At 39.5% G+C, this 20,505-nt stretch overlaps 3 protein-coding genes and 1 long non-coding RNA gene across 8 annotated transcripts in view; 1 reads left to right on the top strand and 3 right to left on the bottom strand.

Moving 5' to 3' along the window:
* The window catches only part of LOC124208022, a 56,999-nt gene extending 41,252 nt beyond the window's left edge, over positions 1 to 15,747 (top strand). Inside the window, exons 4-9 of one of the 3 annotated variants that reach the window (XM_046605712.1) lie at positions 2,679 to 2,853; positions 4,465 to 4,676; positions 11,346 to 11,507; positions 12,177 to 12,392; positions 12,467 to 12,725; positions 15,120 to 15,747. In XM_046605712.1, the coding sequence (XP_046461668.1) occupies positions 2,679 to 2,853; positions 4,465 to 4,676; positions 11,346 to 11,507; positions 12,177 to 12,392; positions 12,467 to 12,725; positions 15,120 to 15,235 (1,140 nt within the window). In that variant the 3' untranslated portion in view covers positions 15,236 to 15,747. Of the gene's footprint in view, positions 1 to 2,678; positions 2,854 to 4,464; positions 4,677 to 11,345; positions 11,508 to 12,176; positions 12,393 to 12,466; positions 12,726 to 12,832; positions 13,670 to 15,119 lie in introns of those variants that run through there. The other 2 variants (XM_046605709.1, XM_046605711.1) reach the window with 2 other exon arrangements.
* Positions 9,895 to 13,129, bottom strand: LOC124208031. The gene is made up of 2 exons (XR_006880226.1): positions 13,091 to 13,129; positions 9,895 to 12,672 (listed from the first exon to the last, which is right to left on the bottom strand). It is a non-coding gene; the product is annotated as an uncharacterized LOC124208031 (long non-coding RNA).
* Positions 14,143 to 17,575, bottom strand: LOC124208026 (transmembrane protein 242-like). Of its 3 annotated transcripts, XR_006880224.1 has the most exons (5): positions 17,368 to 17,575; positions 16,609 to 16,919; positions 15,742 to 15,902; positions 15,051 to 15,349; positions 14,143 to 14,922 (listed from the first exon to the last, which is right to left on the bottom strand). XR_006880224.1 is itself a non-coding variant. In XM_046605717.1 (4 exons), exons 1-4 carry the CDS (start codon positions 17,462 to 17,464, stop codon positions 15,265 to 15,267), a joined length of 654 nt encoding a protein of 217 aa, XP_046461673.1. In that variant the 5' UTR covers positions 17,465 to 17,575; the 3' UTR covers positions 14,143 to 15,264. The 3 variants fall into 3 exon arrangements, 2 of the variants coding, with proteins under 2 accessions (XP_046461673.1, XP_046461674.1); XM_046605717.1 differs by having other exon boundaries at positions 14,143 to 15,349; XM_046605718.1 differs by lacking the exons at positions 14,143 to 14,922; positions 15,051 to 15,349 and adding an exon at positions 15,377 to 15,549 and having other exon boundaries at positions 17,368 to 17,572.
* Positions 17,576 to 17,760: 185 nt separating this feature from the next.
* Positions 17,761 to 20,501, bottom strand: LOC124208021 (CDK5RAP1-like protein). Its single transcript, XM_046605708.1, has 12 exons — positions 20,134 to 20,501; positions 19,843 to 20,082; positions 19,657 to 19,778; positions 19,488 to 19,576; positions 19,364 to 19,417; positions 19,199 to 19,290; positions 18,928 to 19,130; positions 18,556 to 18,858; positions 18,342 to 18,491; positions 18,231 to 18,284; positions 18,089 to 18,166; positions 17,761 to 18,006 (listed from the first exon to the last, which is right to left on the bottom strand). Exons 1-12 carry the CDS (start codon positions 20,402 to 20,404, stop codon positions 17,884 to 17,886), a joined length of 1,779 nt encoding a protein of 592 aa, XP_046461664.1. The 5' UTR covers positions 20,405 to 20,501; the 3' UTR covers positions 17,761 to 17,883.
* Positions 20,502 to 20,505: the final 4 nt, after the last annotated feature.

Genomic DNA, 20,505 nt, shown 5'->3' with positions numbered 1-20,505 from the left:
GAGAAATTCAAATTACAAAATTTGAACAAATTTACTACCCGTTAATTATTATTGACCAAAATAGGTCGCGAGCTATTTGAAAATCGACAAATTTCTCCCGTCATGATTTTCAAATATTTGAAATAAATTAAATTAATTAATACGTTGCTTTTGATCTGAACTGAAGAGAACTGTAACTGTAACTGTAACTATAACTATAACTATAACTGTCGTATAAGAATCCTTTCATCTGTATTTCCTTTTCACGAAAACAAATAGAAAGGTGCAATCGAAAAATCCTATTGTTTCGTGAAGACGAACAAAATGTTGAAAAAGATAATTCCTAACGCATTCCAACGTCCTACAGTTATCGATTAGTGGATGAGAAACGGAAATCATAATAAAGAAATCTGTCGAAGAGAAAAAAAATAACTTTCATTTCGGCTATCGAAGTCGTTACGGTGATATATTACACAAGCGGAAACAGGAAAACAAAGTCCTCCTACTAAAGCCAAAGATGTATACATAGGAGCGTGACCTAATTGTGGAATTCTTTCTTCATCGGTGGTTTCCTCATCTTCCATCCGAGTCCTGTTCCTCTCAAATACAAAGACTAAACATTTAAAAAGAATCTTGCCTGTATTTCATACGGTCTAGTCTATGGTCTGACGTGGTGGTGCATAGATCAAAACTCGAGTGGAAGGAGGAGGACCACGGGGGAGTGTCGATCGAAGAGAAGAAGAAAAAGTGGCACGGACTCGAAGACATCACCTCACATGGATGACACATGGCCTGTACACACAACAAAATCCTGGCGTTTGATCTTGGGCGGATGTGGTGGGATGTTGGAACTTGTTTCGTCGATGACTGAGAGGCTGTCGGTTGGAAGCTGCTCAAATTCTAGTCAACAATAAGCCGTCCGGAAATCGTCGTCTCTTTCCTCGAATCTTTTTCACATCCGCCGTGTATAAATACGCAGGGTCTATCAATAAGAAGTCTGGCGATGTGTGGGTGTTTTGGAATCTTTTTTTAGAATCTCGTGGCTGTTGCTAAATCCACCGCCGAAAATGATCGATCGAAGTACTTGGGATGAGAGGAACTTGGGTGGCCATTTACGCATCATTTTCAGTCGAATCGATTCAAAGGAAAAGAAATTGCTCGTCGTCGACACATTACGTGTGTGAAAGGCAATGATGGATTGCGCTTTGCAGTAAAATACAATGGGAAATAGGGGGAGGAAAAAGGTACGACGAGTCTCAACCGACAGTTCACTCCTTTGGTCCAACATGAAAGAAGTTTTGGTTTTATCTCTTCCCTTTTGCTCGACAACAGACAATCTCCCAAGAGGTTCTCGATAACACACAAGTGCACAGATGGGGCCAACTAAATCTCTCTGCTGTCTCCCTTTGACTTTGATAATCGCCACCAGGACACGGCGCACGCTGTTGGCCCTTCTGTCTCTTTGACAAAGATGTAGGAAATGCGGAAAGTTTAAGGCCATTTTAGTAGGAAGAATATGGAAGAGGTACAATGTCAAACAACGATAGATCGAACCAGTTTGTTAAGTTATGGAGAGATTTTCTAAAAAGATGGATTCCTTCCGTTCATTTGACATTTGATCCGTTGGTCCAATTGTTATTTTAAAAAATACGGTAATGAGTTGTCCAAACTTGACACCATTGATTTAGTCTCGCGCACAAAATTTTCATCAAATGGAAATGAAATAAGAAAAAGAACTGAACCAGATTAGATCGATGCTAAAAGATTGATGGGTTCCATGCCCTCAAAAATACCAAGAAAAAAGACGACGGAAGATCTTTCGACTTCTCCGAGTTAGTCGCGTCGCACTAATTTCGTCCTAACGTGACACGAACGACACCCCTCCCATTTTTATCTCAAATTCCAGCATTTGTTTCTCCAAGAGGAAACAATGAACAAATTTCATGACAGTTCCGAAGCAGCGACGACTTGATGCCGTAATTTACGCCTTTCCATCCATCACTTTAAATAATTCCGTTACGTCGCAGGATGCGTTTTAAAACGTTGACTTAACATTCTCGCTCCGCCCTTCTCCTTCACGTCTATTAACTTATAAATACTACATTCCTTGCACGCTGAATAAGTTAATGAAGTCGAGTCCAAACTGATACGCAACGTTCAAGATATACGACTGACAAATCTCTCTAAAGAAGACCTTCCAACAGAATCTAAAACTCTCATGAAATCTTTTTCGTGGGCAAAAAAGGAATAATAAGAAGAGCAGCTCTGTCTGTGTTCTGTAACAAGCGCAAATCCAACTGGAATTGCCCTTCAAACAGCGGCAGAAACAGGGGACCAAGAGAAATAATTGTATTAGCAGCTCGGGCGTGATGTGTGCGCAGGAGAAGGATAACGCTTTTACGCTCGTATTTTTGTGACATGGCTACATGCAGAAAATGCGCCAGCAACGTCGAAAATGGGTGGATCGCGCTGGAATGTGAAATAACAAGGAAAGCGAGGGCACAGTCGCCTATTCCATCTCTAATTGAATCTATTCCGAGTAAAAAGCGAATCGTTTCTAGTGATTGGTGCAGTACAAATCTAATCAAGGTTTTATGATTCATCTCCTGGTTATTCATTTGTTAATTCATTCATCAAATCCGCACGACCTTTTCCCCTATTTCTACAATTCTAATCCATTTCTTATTTCCAATTTTTAGGAGAAGAGTAGTGACCGATTTCCAACCAAACTCTTACTGGACTACAAAATGGCTGGTGCTAACGGGTTCATTTGTAGCTGCCTCGTCATTTTGCTGTCCAGTTTCTTCATCATCATGCTCCACCAGATTTCTGCTGTTACGGCAGCGGAACCCTCGTTTACCAAAATATCCACAGGTAAAAGGACCGTTTAAATTAAGTTTAAGTGTTATTTTTGGCCTTTTCAGCCCTGCGTGAATCAAGCCGGACGTTTCTCACAAAGCAATAATAGATTCAAATCGATATTTGAATAAGAAAAATCTGTCATAAATGATAAGTAATGCCCTACTGTTTTTCTGCGAAGCAGAAAAAATATTCCATGTTTGAATTCACCAGAATTTCATATACTTCAACATTTTGAGCCAACATCCAAGATGGATCGGTCTTCTACAGGACTTTATCCAATGACTCGAAAAATTCAACCGAACACGCTCCGAGTCCAAGCCATATTTCATAATATAAAAATCGTTCAAATATTAAAAAATCATCCAAAAAGATTAGAATGAACGTTGTATCGGATTATTTCTTCTTCATTAATTAAGAGTTTAAGACACAAAGAAAACAATAAATTAAGGCTATGCTAGTTAATTTTTTTCTTTCAAAGATGAGATTAATAGAAAATTATTAAGGCATAATATCGATACACAAAAAAAACATGGGCACTTTAATCAATTGCAAATCCATTCAAATGCAGGAGGCCCGAGAATATTTCATGGAACAAATGACAAATGAGCCTACTGTTGAACGGAATCGAAAAGTCCCGAGGGAGAGTTATTTCGTTCAATGTGGCAAAGATCAAATGGCTGTCTAGAACAGTTGGATTGTGCAACGAAATCAGCTGTGGATCACTTTGACCCTCACGGCCAATCAATCTGCTGCTGATGTTGTGTTTCGGAGTGCAAGTCACTTTGACTTTGAATCTTTGATCTTTCAGAAGAGCGAGCCGGACCGGTGGAAAAGTACACACAGAAATACGGCGATGCGCTTTCATCTGCTTGATGAATATGCAACCGTTACGTATCTATGCACTTTCAAGATCACAACGAATAATCAGCACGCGCTGACTACCAAAAATGATCCGTGAAATGAAAACCGTAATGCTCACTGGATTCATTTATTCCCGATTGTGCGATATTACCGCCTGAATTTCAAATGCTTCTCTTAATAGATTTTATAAAATTTCTGGCGTAATCAGTAACTATAAATTTGAATTCGAAATGTCAAAATCTGCCAAAGTCGGAAGAAATCAATGAGGGGACATAACTTTTAAATGCTAAGAAAATTTCAAATAGTTTGAAATGTCTTGAAGTTGAAAAAAAAAACAAGTTTTACATCAAGCGGTTCTAGTCTTATCCAGCTTGTGTTTTCAAGTTATTCTCCCATTGATCGTCCGACAAGTTGTCAGTTCTGGGAAGAGTCTTGAGCCAACGGAAATGAAACGAATGGAATTATTTGGTCTCATAACCAAATACTTTAATGAATCACCATTCGTCAAAGGGTGTCAGAACTTTTCTACATTAATCAGAAGGCGCAAGAATATTACTGAAATAGAGCACTATGTGAAATGTGAGGCACCCATTTCTAGTGGTAAATAATGAAACCAAATCATTTATGACGAATGATCAACACGATCGTCATGAATGTCGGAGATGAATGCAACATTTGACAGTTTTCCTTTAGAATGCACACAATAATAACAAGAACAGTCCGATTTCAACAACGACCATTTGCATTGAATATTCATTCCAGATGTTGATAACAACAAGCAAGTCGTCGTCGTGGCTGCTGGAACAGCTCATCCACGAACGTTGACCGCTCCCCTTTCGTCTAGTGGCGTGGCCGTCGAGTTGGAGGAGCTCCTTCCTGAGACGATGGAAAACGGCACCACCAATCACATGATCATCTTACAGGGCGAGACCGTCCTCCTTCCGTGCAAGGCCTACAGCCTCGGACAGCGAACGGTAAATATAATTACCCCCCATCACCAATTCCTTTTTGACCACGAAATGAGAAATCGATCGGCATGACGAATGGAACGCCATTTCCATTTGGCACTTACGGCCCTATCGGAATAGACCATCGAGAATGTCTGAATAGACCATCGAGAATGTCGGTAAAGTGTAGTAGTACATACACTAGCCTACTATGAACTGCATCTGGGAACTAAATCGAATAATATATATAGGGAATATAGGGAAAACTGCTCATATAATGTTTTCGCTGCCAGCGGCTGCTGTCGTTGTTGTGGCAACGTCATCACTCACGTCAATATCGGACTTTGACCTTCACGCAATTCCTTTTGTCGCCTGGCACCGGAGAAACTAAGAGCATTTTAAAACACAAACTCCAGTTTTCTTGGGACCCATCCAAACGCAGAAAATGAAAAATCAAAAGCTTTAATCGGCCGAGAGCAAACATTTTTCTTGACTATTATCTGATCTCCTCATTCAAAAATATTAAATTCCACTAATTTGCTTGTTTTCTACTGTATAAACATACTTTTCCAATCTTCGAATCTGTTTTTTATCGCATTAGATAGGGTAATTTTCAGGAACTTCTTTTAAATCTGATAAGGCAGGAGAATGAACAACATTATCTTTCTTCAGGATATCGATTTTTTTTTTGTTGTTAAAAAGTTTGGGCGTCTGCCAAAATTGAATTAAATCGATCGCAATGTTCATTTTCCTTCCTGGATTTCTACGTTGTTGTTTTTCCTATGTTGTGTTTACCCCGTGAACCACGGAACTTCAAAGGCTGTTGCTGTTCTACAATATTAGTCGAACTGAAAACATCGCTTATTATTTGCCTCTCATTATCAGTCGATCAGCAGAGAAATGATTATTTAACAAGGAAGAAGCCAGTGGTGAGCAAAAAAAAACAAACAAACAATTCTCGTACGAGACCGATAACATTAAAAAAAATAAATAAATAAAAACTATAAACATAAAACAATAACAAACGGAAAAAATAGAAAAAGAAATTTGGCAGAATTCTTCTTCTAGAAAAGTAAATTAAACAAGCCCCAAAGCGCCTCATTAAAATTCGCGTGGAAAGACTTCCCGTGCCCAAATGAAACAATCTGTAGAGATGTAACTTGAATAAGAGTTTACGGCAAAACGATACGACCAAAGGAAATCAGAGACGGATGATACTTTTGGGACTGGTGGCCTGGTGGCCATAAGAGAGCAAATTAAGAGCCATCACGGTTACAAGTTCATTGGCCCCATCGGAAAATACTCACGAATGAAGTACAGAACATTGTTTTCGCATCACATTTCTTTCCTTTTAATCAGTAGTACGTACTGTTTCCTGATGAAAACTCTAGTACATCTACGAGCCAAAGAAAATGTTCATTTGAATTCTCAATGCCAAAGGGTTGCATAACACTACGAGGTATCTCAAGAGAAAGGGGAAAAAAGACTAATGAACTTTGATATTACAACAGAAAACGGGCTAACGTACTAGGAATCCCAATCACGAAAATTTCAGGACGCGACTTAAGGCCCTTTTTTGTATTACATTTGAGCTGGGGGAAAATTCCGACACATCTTCTGCGGCGGATGTATGTCACAAGAGCGTCAAGTCAAGGGATAGTCGAGGCAAAAGGTTAAAGTTGGACAGCGACTTTCTAACAACTTCACAACGCGGAAGTGGTTAAAGAGTGGAAATCAAGATCCGTTTCATCAAAATACAGCAAACCAAACAGCAGCTTATAGAAAAAACCATGGCGATAATAACTGGCAACATCAGCTACACATAACAGATCAAAAATGTTGAGGATCAATGACAATCCCCTCCCTGCAGCTCATGGGAGTTAAGATGGTTCTATCAAGGGAGAACGGAAAAAGAGTGAGCGGAAATATATTGAAAACCTCAGATAATTGACAATGAGTTTTAAATTGACAATAGTTTTACCGTTTTAAAATAAGAAAGACTAAACAAACAACCCGACAGACCGTCATTCAAATGACAAAAAAGACTTATTTACCACACGAAACAAATAAGAAAATAATAAATTCTATCCTGTTTGTTGTTACACAACATCGAGACAAAGAAAGAGGAACTCCCACCATCATCACGGATCGATAACGTGTGTGAACGAAAACTTGTTGAACACGGAACACACATTTCAGTTATTCAGGGCACTAAAACATTTCCTTGTAAAATGTCTCAAGTATTACAACGAGGAAAAAAGTATAAAATAATATACTTTCCATTTCGTGTAATTTCTGTCATATCAGAACATCAGAGTCACGTCATACCAGAGCAACTAGAAGTTGATGGTAACAATTAATCAAAGTGCGAATAAGAAAAAAAAGAGTACAAGTCATTTCTCATCCTCAACCGTTATTATTTGTCGTCGACAAAAATAAACCAGGGATTTATTGGAAGTCACTAGGGGGTAGACAAGAGTCGATGACGGTTACAAAACTTTGTAGCATTGTTTCAAAGGTCTAATTCATGTCTGGAAAAAGTTATCGGCTACGAGCCCATGTTTAACCGCAGTTTGCTTGGTTCGCGTAGAGACAACTTACTTGTACATAACTAAAGGCAATAAAAAAGGCAATTAGATGAAACGTCGAGTCATAACTGCGGGAATGATGGCAGGGAAACTATTCCGTTCATTCTGTTGATGGATTAGAGCTATTATGTGCAACACAGGCTGGAGGCCATGCATTGATATTCCACCATATCCGCACGATTCCAGCTGTTCCGACTCTTTTCATCCGTTTCTTTCACTCATTTACCGCAGTCGACGACATGACAGTTGAGACGCAAAAACAAAGAGGCCAAGATTTGGCCGGCAGCTCATCGCAATTAATTGGATCGGGATAATAAAAAAATCTCTAAGATCCCCGGCAATGGACTTTTAGATGAAATGTGTGCGAAACTTTTCTTCGCGAAATTATTTGGAACACGCAGCACGCACGCACAAGCCTTAAACAAATAACCAATGTTTCGGAGGCCATCGTCATCAACGCAAGACTTTCAAAAGGTTCCATTACTCTGGGTACAATCAAAAAAGTTTCCCTCCTACAAAATATAAAATTCGAACGAATAAAGTCGAACCGATTTGTTCTTCTTCTACAATCCTTCCTGTCAGAACAACTTTTAACTACAATACGCTGAGAGCTGATTCTTCTCAATTGTTGATTCTTCTTCTTGTGGCGGATGTTAAACAAAGTTATCAAAAGGATCGGTAGAAAGAATTCAAGAGCTCAAAAGCCAAACAACAAGAGTCGGAGAGGAGAAACTAAGGAAGCGCTAGGCAAAGAAAAGAGAATTTTAGGTTTTCAAAAAATCGATTGAGATCGACGCTCAGCGTTTCTTTCTTTTTCCTGTCTACCCCTTGCGTCAATGCTCGATAGCGTTGTCTAGCTGGATAGAAAATTGCCAAAAGCCAGAGAAAGTGTACGTTGTCGTCAAAAGTCCCGCAACCACTAAAACCATTCTAAAGATAGCCTACAGCCAACATCCTTTTCTTTCTCGTATTTGCTCACACACTCAACGGGAAATGAAAGCGTGACGCATCTATTGAGTCAAGTTGCCCACAAAAATAATAATAATAGATGACAATGCGTCACCACTTTAGTACTTTTACCTTTTCTGGTCAGTTGGCGTCACTGCAAAGTCGGAAGTGTCGGAAAACAAGAAGCGTCACAAATCACTCTTGTTTTTCTCGGAAATTTCCAAACAAAAGTAGGCGTGTTTTACAGTTCCGTTTCTTCAAAAAGCAACACGTTGAAAATTCGGTAAATTCAAAATGAGGTCATATTTGGCTGTTAAAGAACTTGGCACTAAACCAGGAAGTTCCGGTGTGGCGGCAAGACCCTCTTGTAGAAAAAATTGTGTCGCAAAGTTTGCACTTTGCTTCGAGACTTTCAAGTTCAAATATTGCTGAATTTTTTATTATTTACCCACAGTCAAAGTAGTGAGCTAAAAAAACGGGTCTGATCTGCAGTCGTTCTACACGCGTGAACTATTTAATTAACTCTGACTGAGAAAAACAAAAACAGCGTGATAAAAAGTGTCAGACTGTCAGCCAACTGCATGGCCCAGGAATAATCATACTCCGCAATTATTTAAAATCAACGCCACCAAATAGTTCAAAAAGAAAAATATAAATGAATTTGTCCTACCTTTAAGCCTGGCATCCACAAGTGCTCCATCCGCTGAAATGTTGAATCCGCCATGAGGGATAGGAAAAAACCTCGTGAATACACCCATATTCACATGGGCGTACACGAGGACATTAAAAAAAGGGGGGATTGAAGAGATCCTTAACTCGGTCGACACTGGAAATTTCTCCAATTAAACGGGATGCTGTTAATCTAAATAGAAAATTTCAACAATATGAGTTACGAAAAATTTTACAGAAACAATAAAAAGCAAGGAAAAGTTGAAAATAATTGTTACTAAACAGAAGAATTCAAGGTCATCTGAACACAACAGGATCATCAAAAAATCTGGCAGGTTAAATGCAGTTTAATAATAGTGACGAAAATTATTACCTAAGTGATGATACTGTGATTGTTGCTGATGACCGCCTGTCATTAGTCAAATCATTTAACTGGAGGTGCAGCACAAGCAAAACTTTGCTGTTACGATGGCTGGCTCAGGACTCAAATCTGCACAGAGGAAAAGTTTACATGTAGTGCAAACAAACTGCCATGCATCGACAAGGGGATAAATAATGCTAGTCATGAAGTAACAATTGACATACTTGGAACAAGTAGAACTCTTCTATTTAATATAGTCATAGTCATCCATTTTTTCTGAGTTTTTACCTGCCAAACAGCATGGAGATCATGGAAAGCATGGAGCACATGGAAAGCCTCGACATGGTATGGGACTGTTCCTATACCATAGCTGCGAAACAAAGTTAACATGACCATGACCACATTTTTTAAAATTTATTTTGGTGCATCCATGTCCAAAAATGTGATCGTTCCGCTTTTCTTTGAAATCTCAGTGTCCTGTGGTCTCCTTTACGAAACTTCTAATTGAAACGAAAACGTAGCAGACGACACTAATTTGAATCTACCAATTTGCAATGTTTAACATATCGATTACAATTTATTAAAAATCGACCCCTAAATCCTAAATCCAGACCGCAATTTTTTTTTCATTTTCGCGCTTTTTTTTCATACCTAGACTCAACAAAAATGAAAGATTCAATAAAAGTTTAACCGTTTTATTTAGTACAATTTCATAACAGATAATATGGACTAGAGAGAATATTTAAAAAAAATCATCGTCTGTTATTGAAACTTTGTTGCATTAATTAACAGATTGAGAGGAGAAAAAAAAGAAGCGCAAAATGAGACTGTCACGACAACGTTGGAAACAACATTTGCATGTTCAGCATCTTTTTACTTGTTTTACAATCACGGGAAACATGTTGTTGACGTCAACGACACGAGTTTTCCCTTTCGGCGTCTTCCTGTTTCCTAGGCTCTCAAAAGACTCGGATGTGTTTTGCTTGTTTCTCGATATCCGATTTCGTTGTTTGGATCTGGTTATTGGTGTACACTGTATATCTTCCTTGACAACGCCGTTGATGGACAAGAAGGTTAAATTTTCCTACGTGACGGTTGAAACCTTGCAGGTTTGTTTGACTTCAAATCAGCAGAATCGTCTCGTATCAAATCTTTTTTTCTTTTTGTTACACCTTTTCTGAGCAACTCCAATCGGTTTCCAAGTTGATAATTTAACGATCCTTTTTCTTAGTTCCTTCTTAGCTGCTTGTCTCAAGTCTCTCGCCTCCCTTGTTCACTTGCAACTTGAAAATCTTGAGACGTTGTGGGTGGATCATTAATAATTATCAAGAGGAAAGGAAGAGGGTCCACCGAATGTGCAGATGACAGTTTAAGGATTCCGGAAAGATAATCGAATATCAAAGTCCACTATAGCTGTATCGGAGAAATTAAATGCGACGCACTTAGAAAACTTTGGCGAAAACGTACGAGGACGAGGTGAGTGGAACGATGCCGGCAATAATCCACAGCCAAATAATCTTAAAGCTAAAATTAAAAAGCTTTGCCAAAACAACAAAATTGAGTTCAAAATTGCACTGAGATTAAATTTTTAACCAAAAAGAAGAGGAGTTGGATGAGTGCTACTTGTTACTTAGTTCTAACCGCCACTTTGTTGATTTGCGGCGACTTGATGGTTAATTTGCAAAGGCCATCAGTTTCCCCGACTTTGTTTTCGTTCCAGAAACCAACCGGTCGTCTGTTATGGAAATGTTCCCGGTGCATTACGACTGTCATCCTCGTAGTGATGAATAACCTATAACCCTCCATATATGTGCCTATTGCGGGTTCCCAATGTTAACGGAAGATGAGGTGAAATTTCGCGTGAGTTTGACAAAACTTTGTCGCCAGTCAAAAGGCGACACAGAATCCCAACACGCATTCACAATGTTCAATTTTAATGCCGATACAATTTGATGACATTTTGTGGTCCTGGACTTTACGCTCGGCTTTGGTTGTCCTGTTCAGGATTGCCACCGACACATTGCCCTTTTCAGGAGTCCAAAAGCGACACATTTGATTAGTGATTGATGGAATAAAACGCGGCTAATAATGAATTCTAATTTCCCCATTTGGTTGTCACTTTTGCGACAGGTTTCGTGGATTCGGCGGAGAGATTGGCACATCATGTCGTCCGGCAGTCACATCTACACGGCCGACAGCCGTTTCAGCGTCCTCAACCGGCCCGGCTCACCCGACTGGATTCTGATGCTCAAATCGCCGCAACTCTACGATTCCGGCACCTATGAATGTCAGGTAAATAAAGAAAACGTGAATCAATAAAAGGGAAAATACGACTGGGATCTCGATGATACGGGTGTTGGTATAGAACGTGATCCTGTTGACAATCCAGCAGTCATCCATGACCATCAGAGACAAAAAATCTGACATGACGTCACCACTCGTTTATTTGTTTTTACTTCCTTTCCTTGCCAACCGGGTTTTCCCTTTTATTTTTTTCACGCTCTAATGAATCGTCCCGTCAAGTTGATTCTGGTCCAGCAGTTCGTGGCTCTCCGTTCGACGCCGTCCATCCATGATTCAGTTCAAGTTTTTCTTTTCATTGAATACATAGGAGAGTGAGTATATGCGTACATGTATAAATGGAAGAGCAACTGAATGGGGAGACACGCCATTCTGCTGGATGTTGTAAAAGAGGCGAGAAAAGAAAAGAAGAAAAGGAAGTGCATTTGTGTACGAATCTGAGAGCAGTTGACTGGCGTTCAGATTGCGTGACGATTCGGCCGTGTATGAAAACGTGACGATCCCACCAATAACTCATTCACGCTGAACGAAACCCCTCGTAATCAAACAAAAGGAACAAATGCCAAAACACTCTAGAATTATTACAAAATGTCACACAGGAAATGTGAATTATATTGACGGAATTTGAATTATTATTTTTCCAACCGACGTCCGACGCAGATAGCGGGCGGACAGGGACAAGTTTCGCACTTTGTCGAACTTTTAGTCTGGGCGCCGGTAGCGTCGGTCGTCGAGGGCAGTGAGCACCACGTCGAAGCCGAGAGCAACATCCAACTGCATTGCAAACTCTACCCAGAAGCCAACAATTTCCATATTAACAACAGCAACGAGACCAACCGGGAACAGACGGCACTTCACCAGTTGTCGTTACCCGCGGTACGTCCGTCGTAAATAATTCACCCAATTTCAACCCTCCCCCCCCCTAATTATAAGAGTCGATTCCATTTCAGCAGGTGGTGGGTGGCAGAGCGCCGTTCGTTTGGTTTCACAACGGCCGGCCGCTGATTCACGGCGGGAAATCGTCGGCCGGTTTGGGGTTGGTGTCCATTTACCTGGAAGATGTTGCTGAATCCATCGCCGGCAAAAGCGACTGGATGGCGTGGACGAGCCGTTTGGTGATCCAGCGAGCAGATCCAGCCGATTCCGGCAACTATACCTGTGCACCGTGGAGAGGAAAATCCGCATCAGTCAACGTCTTCGTTTCACAAGGTGAATAAAAACTATTGATCAATGTATAGAAAATAGAACCCGTTTCATGTCCATTCGATTTCTTACGTTGTTGCAAGGACTTTTGAACAAATCAAATCGAATTCTAGTGCGTCTACCATTTCCGTTGGCATCTGAAATTGACGGGGACAAACAAAAATTGCTGATGGAATTGTTTCGTGCTTCCCCACTGATGGCTATCAATTCCCAACAACAAAACATTCCCTACAAAAAACTATTATGTGGAAAGTAGGAGCCTGTCAAATTCATGCAATGGCAATTTTCTTGAATAGATTTAGAATTCGAAGTAAACTGAAATCCATTGGCCATTGGGTTACGTGTTTCTTAGTTTACTTAGTTTGTCTTACCTTTTTGATTCATTCACGGAGGTGAAAACGGGCGCCAATAAGTTGAACATTCAAATTCTCTCTGCTAAGAAAGCGTAAAAAAGACTAGGGCGACTTCTCGCTGGAATCCACTGCCATCTTTCCTTGTCTCTTACAAATAACAACGCCGATTAAGCAAATAAATTCTATAACGTATAAAGTTGTCTGCTGCACAAAATATTCTGCATGGCCACTTACTCGTGTGCCGGTTAAGAAGGAAAAGTTGCCAGATACCTGGAAAAGGGCCGTCTGCGTTCTCACGCCATCTGGTCGTCGCCGTCTTTTGTGCCGATGTAATTATGGATGTCGTGACGCCGACAGCAGCTCTTTTAAATAACGTCCAGGTGTATAACATACAACATGTACGACCGTTTCTGATTGATCGCCATTGTGAATGAAAAGCAATTACGCGGTTCAATCCTCCCCACTGTTTCCAAATCGGATTGCATTTCCATTTACTTGCGCAACTGAAAACGGGCCAGCAAACTCTTGACAATCGCAAACAGAAACGACAAGTTTTCGATCGAGTCTCTCCTCCAAGGAAGACGGGACGAAGGAAAGTGTTTGTCAAAAGGAGTTGAATAACTTGGGCAGCACTCGACGGCCAAATGGAGGAAAAGAGAATAGAACTAAATTGACTTTCAAGACTCGAGAGATAAAAGTACGCGAGTAATTTTTGTGTTGACAGTTACTTTCCCTTCAGTTTGCAATTCCATTCTGCGCAAATAAAACCTGAATGTATAAAACAAAACTCATTTTTAATTTTTCGGCTCGATCGTCGTCTATGGCAAGTCGATTGATCGATCAGGAACTACCTCCATTACTAACAAACAAGAAAATCTCTTCTCATTTCCGTATCGTCTTTCTTTTCAAATTCTATCCAGCATCTTTTCGCGGCATCAAACTCCCGCCTCTCAATTTTAAAATAGAGTGGGGAATTCCATTTTCAAGTAGTAGGCAGGAATAACTGTTGGCCTTTCAATCCTTTTGAGTTTTTTCTTGTCATATCTTCGTTGCGCTTTGGCCCTTTTTTCCAATTGCTTTTTTGCGTGCCGCAAGTTTGGCATTTCTCCAGTCGAATATCTGGCGTGTTGATGTCAATTCCCAAACTGCCCCCCTTTCATCGCTATTTCAGCCTTTCTTCAGCTTTGATGGTCGATGAAATTGGGTTGCAGTTTATGAAAAAGTTTTTCGAGTTTTTTCCATGTCGTTGGCGTCGACGGAACGTCCCCCAGACGAGACATTGAACCTTCAACTCGGCAATGTCCACGACTGGCGTCCAGTCCGTGTTGGATCGATTGAATGCCGTACTTGCGTATTAATACTCGTAACTGCCCATCGTATACGAAGCTCCCAATGCCAGTGGTTATGGCATCCCCTAGAAGAAGAAAAAAAGATGTCACGAAAATAGACGCCCGACAATCTTGCGCTCAACACGACCCGATTTTCTACTTCACTCTGCAAAGACCTTGGGTATTTCTGTAAGCATCTTATGTCATTTTCGGTGGATACCTTTCATCAGATGAAACCATAATCGCCATATAGGAAACCTGCATTAGGGCGTATCATGTCATTTTCTAATCATTCTCACTTTCATCGCCATTTCTCGAGGGCCAAGGTGAACGTCAATGTGGTGGCGGGATACTTCCACGTTAAGTCAAAGTGACGAGATGGGAAAAGTTGGTTCTCTTCAGGACTTCTTCGTGCAAAATCAAGGCTGCTACTGTATACTTGACGCTGTCGGTCGGCGTCACACAAGAAAAGGGAAACGCTTTCAGTCAGCAGCGCAATAAAAGTTGAAAATTCACCTGCATCTAATCGAAATCATCTTGAATTATTCAGTCGGCTGCCGCTCATTTTTTCCCTGTTTCAATTCCATTAGAATTACGGTTACCATCGACCAACACGGATAGAACGCCGAAATGTCTTGATGATATTGTACCGATATAATTTAGAAACGGCTGGAGAATCTAATCCTTGGCTTCGTTTGTTTTGTTTGGTGTGTCCTCAGGTGATCGACCAGCGGCGGTTCAGAGGCAGTCTGCGCTGAGATCTTCCATCCCACTGAATGTACTCATCTTTGGGCTTAATTTTCTTCTACTTCAGATGCCTCTTCAGGACCGATAATCCCTTCTCTTTCTGCTTTGTTCTTCGTTTCACGGTACCCTGGTCTTTGGACCGCAATGTTTTTGTACATCCTCATCGCACCTTTCCGAAATGCCCATATACTTGTACAAAGATCTATTGATTAAAAGTGGCAAAAGAAAAATGTTACAAATTAAAATTTCCGATTTGAAATGTCTGTTGTCTATGTCTTTTATGTTCTTCTTCCGCCTTTGATTTTATGTTTCGGTTTCGTTTCAAAAAGGGTTTCAGTCATTCACTAAGAGCATATTCTGATCGATTAATCTGAGTGTTTATATCCGTCTACTGTATCTAACCTAAAATCCAAGGAAAAATTACAAAAAAACGAAAGAAAAGAAGAAGAAACAACTTTGTTATCACTACTGAAAAACTCGTATATCTATCTTGTTCAACTTTCAAAGTATAACAGAGATGTCTTTGTTGTGGATGACGTCAATTCATAAGAATTTGGACTGGATGAGACAAAAGTAATACACATACACACTCACTTGGTATCATTTCTGTTGGACGCCTCTTTCTTCTCCTTGTCAACATCGATAATGTACTGCAATAAATCGTTGAGACCAGAGAATTCCGTACGACCCTGAGGAGGATTGTTCCGTGGGACAGCCGGAAGCCAAGTACCAACTTTCAGTCGAAACTCTTTCAACTGTTAAAATAAATAAAGTTAATTGGTTGGATCTTTAAAACAAGGAAAAAAAATTTAAATTGGGCACTAACAAACAACAGAATGAACTTTGCGCGTGGGAAGTTCTTAACAACTACGGAGAAAATGAAGCCGTTTATTAGCACAGTGAAAACCACGTTGGCATAGCACTCGTTACCCGGCTCGAATGGAATAAATGACTTGATTAATGAACGTTGAATCCAGCCCATGAGCTTTCATCCACTTGACAAATCTATTCTTCTACTGCAGTTGTGCAGTATGTTTATTTCGAATAAAGGGGAACTGCTGTGGACAAAATCAATACAGGGAAATGTCATAAATCATGAAATATGTTCTATGGCCACGACTTTGATTCTTGTCAATACTAGAAAAAGGAATGCCTGTTAAATTGATGAGTCGGGTAAAGTATTTAAGAAATTCCCTAATAACGACTTGGAACGAGAAACATAATCTGCTGTCGAAATATTTGTAACCGTTTCTAAATCGAACTTTGGCGCTTGTTTCCCGAAGAATTTACAAAGAAAGACCACGCACCAACGCAATCCATTGGGAAAAGAGAAAGTTCGAAAACATAAATAAGCCGATCAACAACTGAAACTTGGGAGAAAATTCCTGCGCTCTGCGAAAAGTTACGAGTGGTGTTTTTTTGTTTTTAATTCCCTGTTGTAGTAGACAACATTATACTTACATCATTAACAGCCATAAGTTTCCAGATGCCGTAGAATAGTACAGAACATCCGGTCACTGCATAAAGAGTGCCCCAGCCAAGAGCTCGAATAGCTAAAGATGCACCCGGCTCCACAGAAGAAATCGATACTGGGACACGTCTTCTCACTGCCGTGGCCGTTTCACTGGAAATTGGCTCCGTCGTTGGTTTTTCGATGCGTCCAGTCAGGCCTTGATCGAAAAAATGGGGATCCTTCTTCTTGGCCGCGGCGAGAGTAGTGCCAAATCCAAAAAGGATCGAGACACCAGTCACGCCGGCAAGGAAAGCCGCGGCTGTTCCATCATGACAAAACAGTAATAAAAAAATTAAGCAATTGAATATCTTCCATTACTATTTACAAATGTAACGTAATACTAGGTCTAAATGGTCTACAACTATGGTGAATATAGTTTCGATACACCTAGAACAAAACTGCATTGAAATGTGCATTCGGTACAAGACTAGTAAATTTATAATGAAACATTTTAAAGCCAAAAAAATGAAAAAAAAATGATTCTAAAAACACAGAAGATGCAATGCAAGGAACGTTCACTGTAATATCCACAGTGGAAATGTGTGTACTTGTGTCTTCTGAATTTGATAAAAAGGAAATGAATTTTTGTTTGCCAACAAGATGCAAATTAAAACTACATCTAAGTAAAAACATATTGTCGGTTGCTATACAGCAGTATACAGTCGTTCACAACAATATTAGAAGAAGACAGAATAATATGCCAATACCTTTAAATTTGAAAGCTTTTTCATCTTTTTCCTTTTGTGCTGAACTGGCTTTGTCACTGTAGATCATCTGATCCTGATTTGTTTCATCTTTGCTCATGACTAGAAATAGAGAATATTGCAAAAAGGCCGAGAAAAATTCATATGTTAGTTCAGACGAACGTAAACTTGTAAACAGACTTTTTACAGCGTTTCCAGATTAACAGAAATAAACAAACCGTAATTTTAATTTTTGGGGGACGGCCCGGACTGGAAGGAGGAGGAACTAGACGACGGATGGCGGGATGAGCTGAGCTGCCTGCTGGCCTGCACATAGCCTGAAAATTTAGAAATAGTCATTTGATTAAGCATTCACAAGCACCAACTTCCAAGGAATACATAAGTAGAATACATCACGAAATGGAAGATATTTGTATTCTACAAAGATAATCCTCGCAATATTTAAAGAAAATGAACAATCACTTGAATAAAGTAACGATTCTAATTGTTTTGCGGTACACAGCGTACATCATTTCAGAATTAATATTGAGTCGAAACTGCGAAAGGATTTATATCTGGAACGAAGGCATCGTGGACGAATTGAGATAGACTAGTTTTGTACAGCCCGCTTCCTTTAAGAACTTGAGATGTTGCATCATGAATCTAAACAGGAGGATAAACAGCATTGATTATTTTGTGATAAAGTCATAAAACTAAAGTTACTACATAAGATATTCAATAGTACCTTCACCGCCACGTAGTCTCCAGGTTTGACTTCTTCGACGTCAATATCTCCCATCAATGGCTCCTTCGGAAAAATGACCTGACGAAAGTAACGAAACAATTGAAAACCAAAAATCAGAGAAACTAAATTATAAGTAGTTTACTTTAACATTTCCATCGCAACGGCCGGCGAGAAATTGATTTGATCGTCGGCTGTCCTATAGAAAATCACAATTACTTTCAATTCAACAGTAAATGAATAGTGCTCTGCCTACCCCTTCGACTAGAACAAGTTGAGTGGATCCAATTAAACTTTTATTTATCCTTTCAGCGCCTTGGCGGAAAACTTGGTTTAACCGTGTGACCCTTTCATTTTTCGTTTCGAGAGGCACATCGTCTTGATGTCGACGGTGAGCAGAGGTTTTCTGCATCAATAAACAACATTTTATCAAGAATAACATTTTACTTGCAGGGTTTAATGTTTGTTACCTCACGAGTACTGTATGGGAACATGTACGCGGTGCTGTATGGAACACGCCGGACGAGGTCTAGTGTCTCTTCAAATTCTTCCTCAGTTTCCCCGCAAAATCCGCATATAAAATCCGAACTTAGCGCTATGTTTTTTCCACAGATAGATTGAATCTTCTCCACTAGAGATAAATACGCTTCTCGAGTGTAATTGCGTCGCATCAAATCAAGAATTCGATTATTTCCCGACTGAGCTGGAAGATGCAAGGATTTGCAAATATTTTTTCGCTCTTTGATGAGATGAAGAACTTCGTCAGGGAAATCCTAATTCACCGAATGCATTAGTTACACACAAATAAACCCCCCTCCACTACCCCAAAAAAGTTGTCATACTTTTGGATGAGGTGACGTAAATCGCAGACGAATTTCAGGATCAATTTGGCTGACTTTGTCCAGAAGATCAGCAAATCGACGACCACCAACCTTTGCTTTATAGATTGTTTTGAAACCATCCGCATTTACTGTGACTTTGGAGTTGGTAGGCTCATTATAATGAATCGATTCTGAAGTGTCTCTATAACTGTTGACATTCTGACCTAGGATAAATTATCATATATACACCTAATGAGAAATCTAAAAAAGAAAAGGCGTCACACAAGTATACCTAGTAAAGTAATTTCTTTGATTCCTTGATCGGATAAACATCGGACTTCATCTAAGATAGAATCAATAGCCCTCGACCGCTCTCGGCCTCGTCTATAAATAATTTATAATTAGATTTTTTCACTCACGAACTTAACCTATAATTCTGGATAGAGAATTGAATTACGTGAACGGGACAATGCAGTATGAACACATGTTATCGCAACCTCTCATAATGGACCTATAGATACAAGAGAATTAAAAATTTGTTATGGTGCTTTGATAAATGTAAAAATCCTCTTGAAACTCACACATATGCAGATGGTGATTTGGGGTTTAATCTAACTGGAACAATGTCTGCATAGGTCTCTTCTACAGAGAGAATTACATCAATGGCAGCCTGAGAAGAAACAAAATTAATGTCAGCATGCTATGTACATGATGGGCGTCAATAATAAGATTTAAAATCTGTTGCATCACTTGATGGGACGACGCATGGCTTAGTAGATATGGAAGTGATCTGTAGCTGTCTGGTCCTGCAATTATATCAACAACTTTTCCTGTTTCCAATAAACTATCTTTTAAACGCTCAGCCATGCAACCTAAAAACATGACAAGTGAAAAGTAAAACAATAATTCATATATTTATGAACAAAGATTTCTTACCAATAATTCCAACAGTTAAGTCTACTTTCTTGCTTTTTCTTTCTTGTTTCATGCCTTTTAATTGTCCAATGCGATGCCAAATTTTATTTTCAGCACCTTCCCGAATTGCACAGGTCATCAAGAAAATAATGTCAGCATCATCACAACATGATGCTTTGACATAATTGTGTTTTTCAAGCACAGAATAAACTATTTCAGTGTCATTCACATTCATCTGACAGCCATATACCTCAATAAAAACTGTTGATTGATTAGACAACATACAGTTAGTTTAAATACAATTGAAATTACCTTTGAGGCCATAACCATCAAATAAATCTTTATCGAGGTATGGGTGTTTCTCTAAAGTAACTTTCTCATCCAGTTTATCCCTTGAAATTTGTTTACTATTGTATATAAAATATTCAAGTCCAGGTCCTTTCTTAATATATTGACGTGGTGATGCAGCATGCTTCTCAAGACAATGAGATCCACTGCAAATTCTTCTCAACTCTTTCAGATTAGTGACATTCAAAATACATTTAAATTTACTCCAAGTAACATTATTTAAAAGTGCTTGCATTTTCAGATAACTTGATTTTCGTCAAACGATTTCTTTTGACAATTTCAGTGTCTTATTTTAAAAATGTGAACATATTTGAGATTTCGTCTGCTTGAGTTTCC

This window comes from Daphnia pulex, chromosome 11 (assembly GCF_021134715.1).
Source record: "Daphnia pulex isolate KAP4 chromosome 11, ASM2113471v1".
NCBI lineage: Eukaryota > Metazoa > Arthropoda > Branchiopoda > Diplostraca > Daphniidae > Daphnia > Daphnia pulex.
This window is presented reverse-complemented; position numbering and strand designations above follow the sequence as displayed.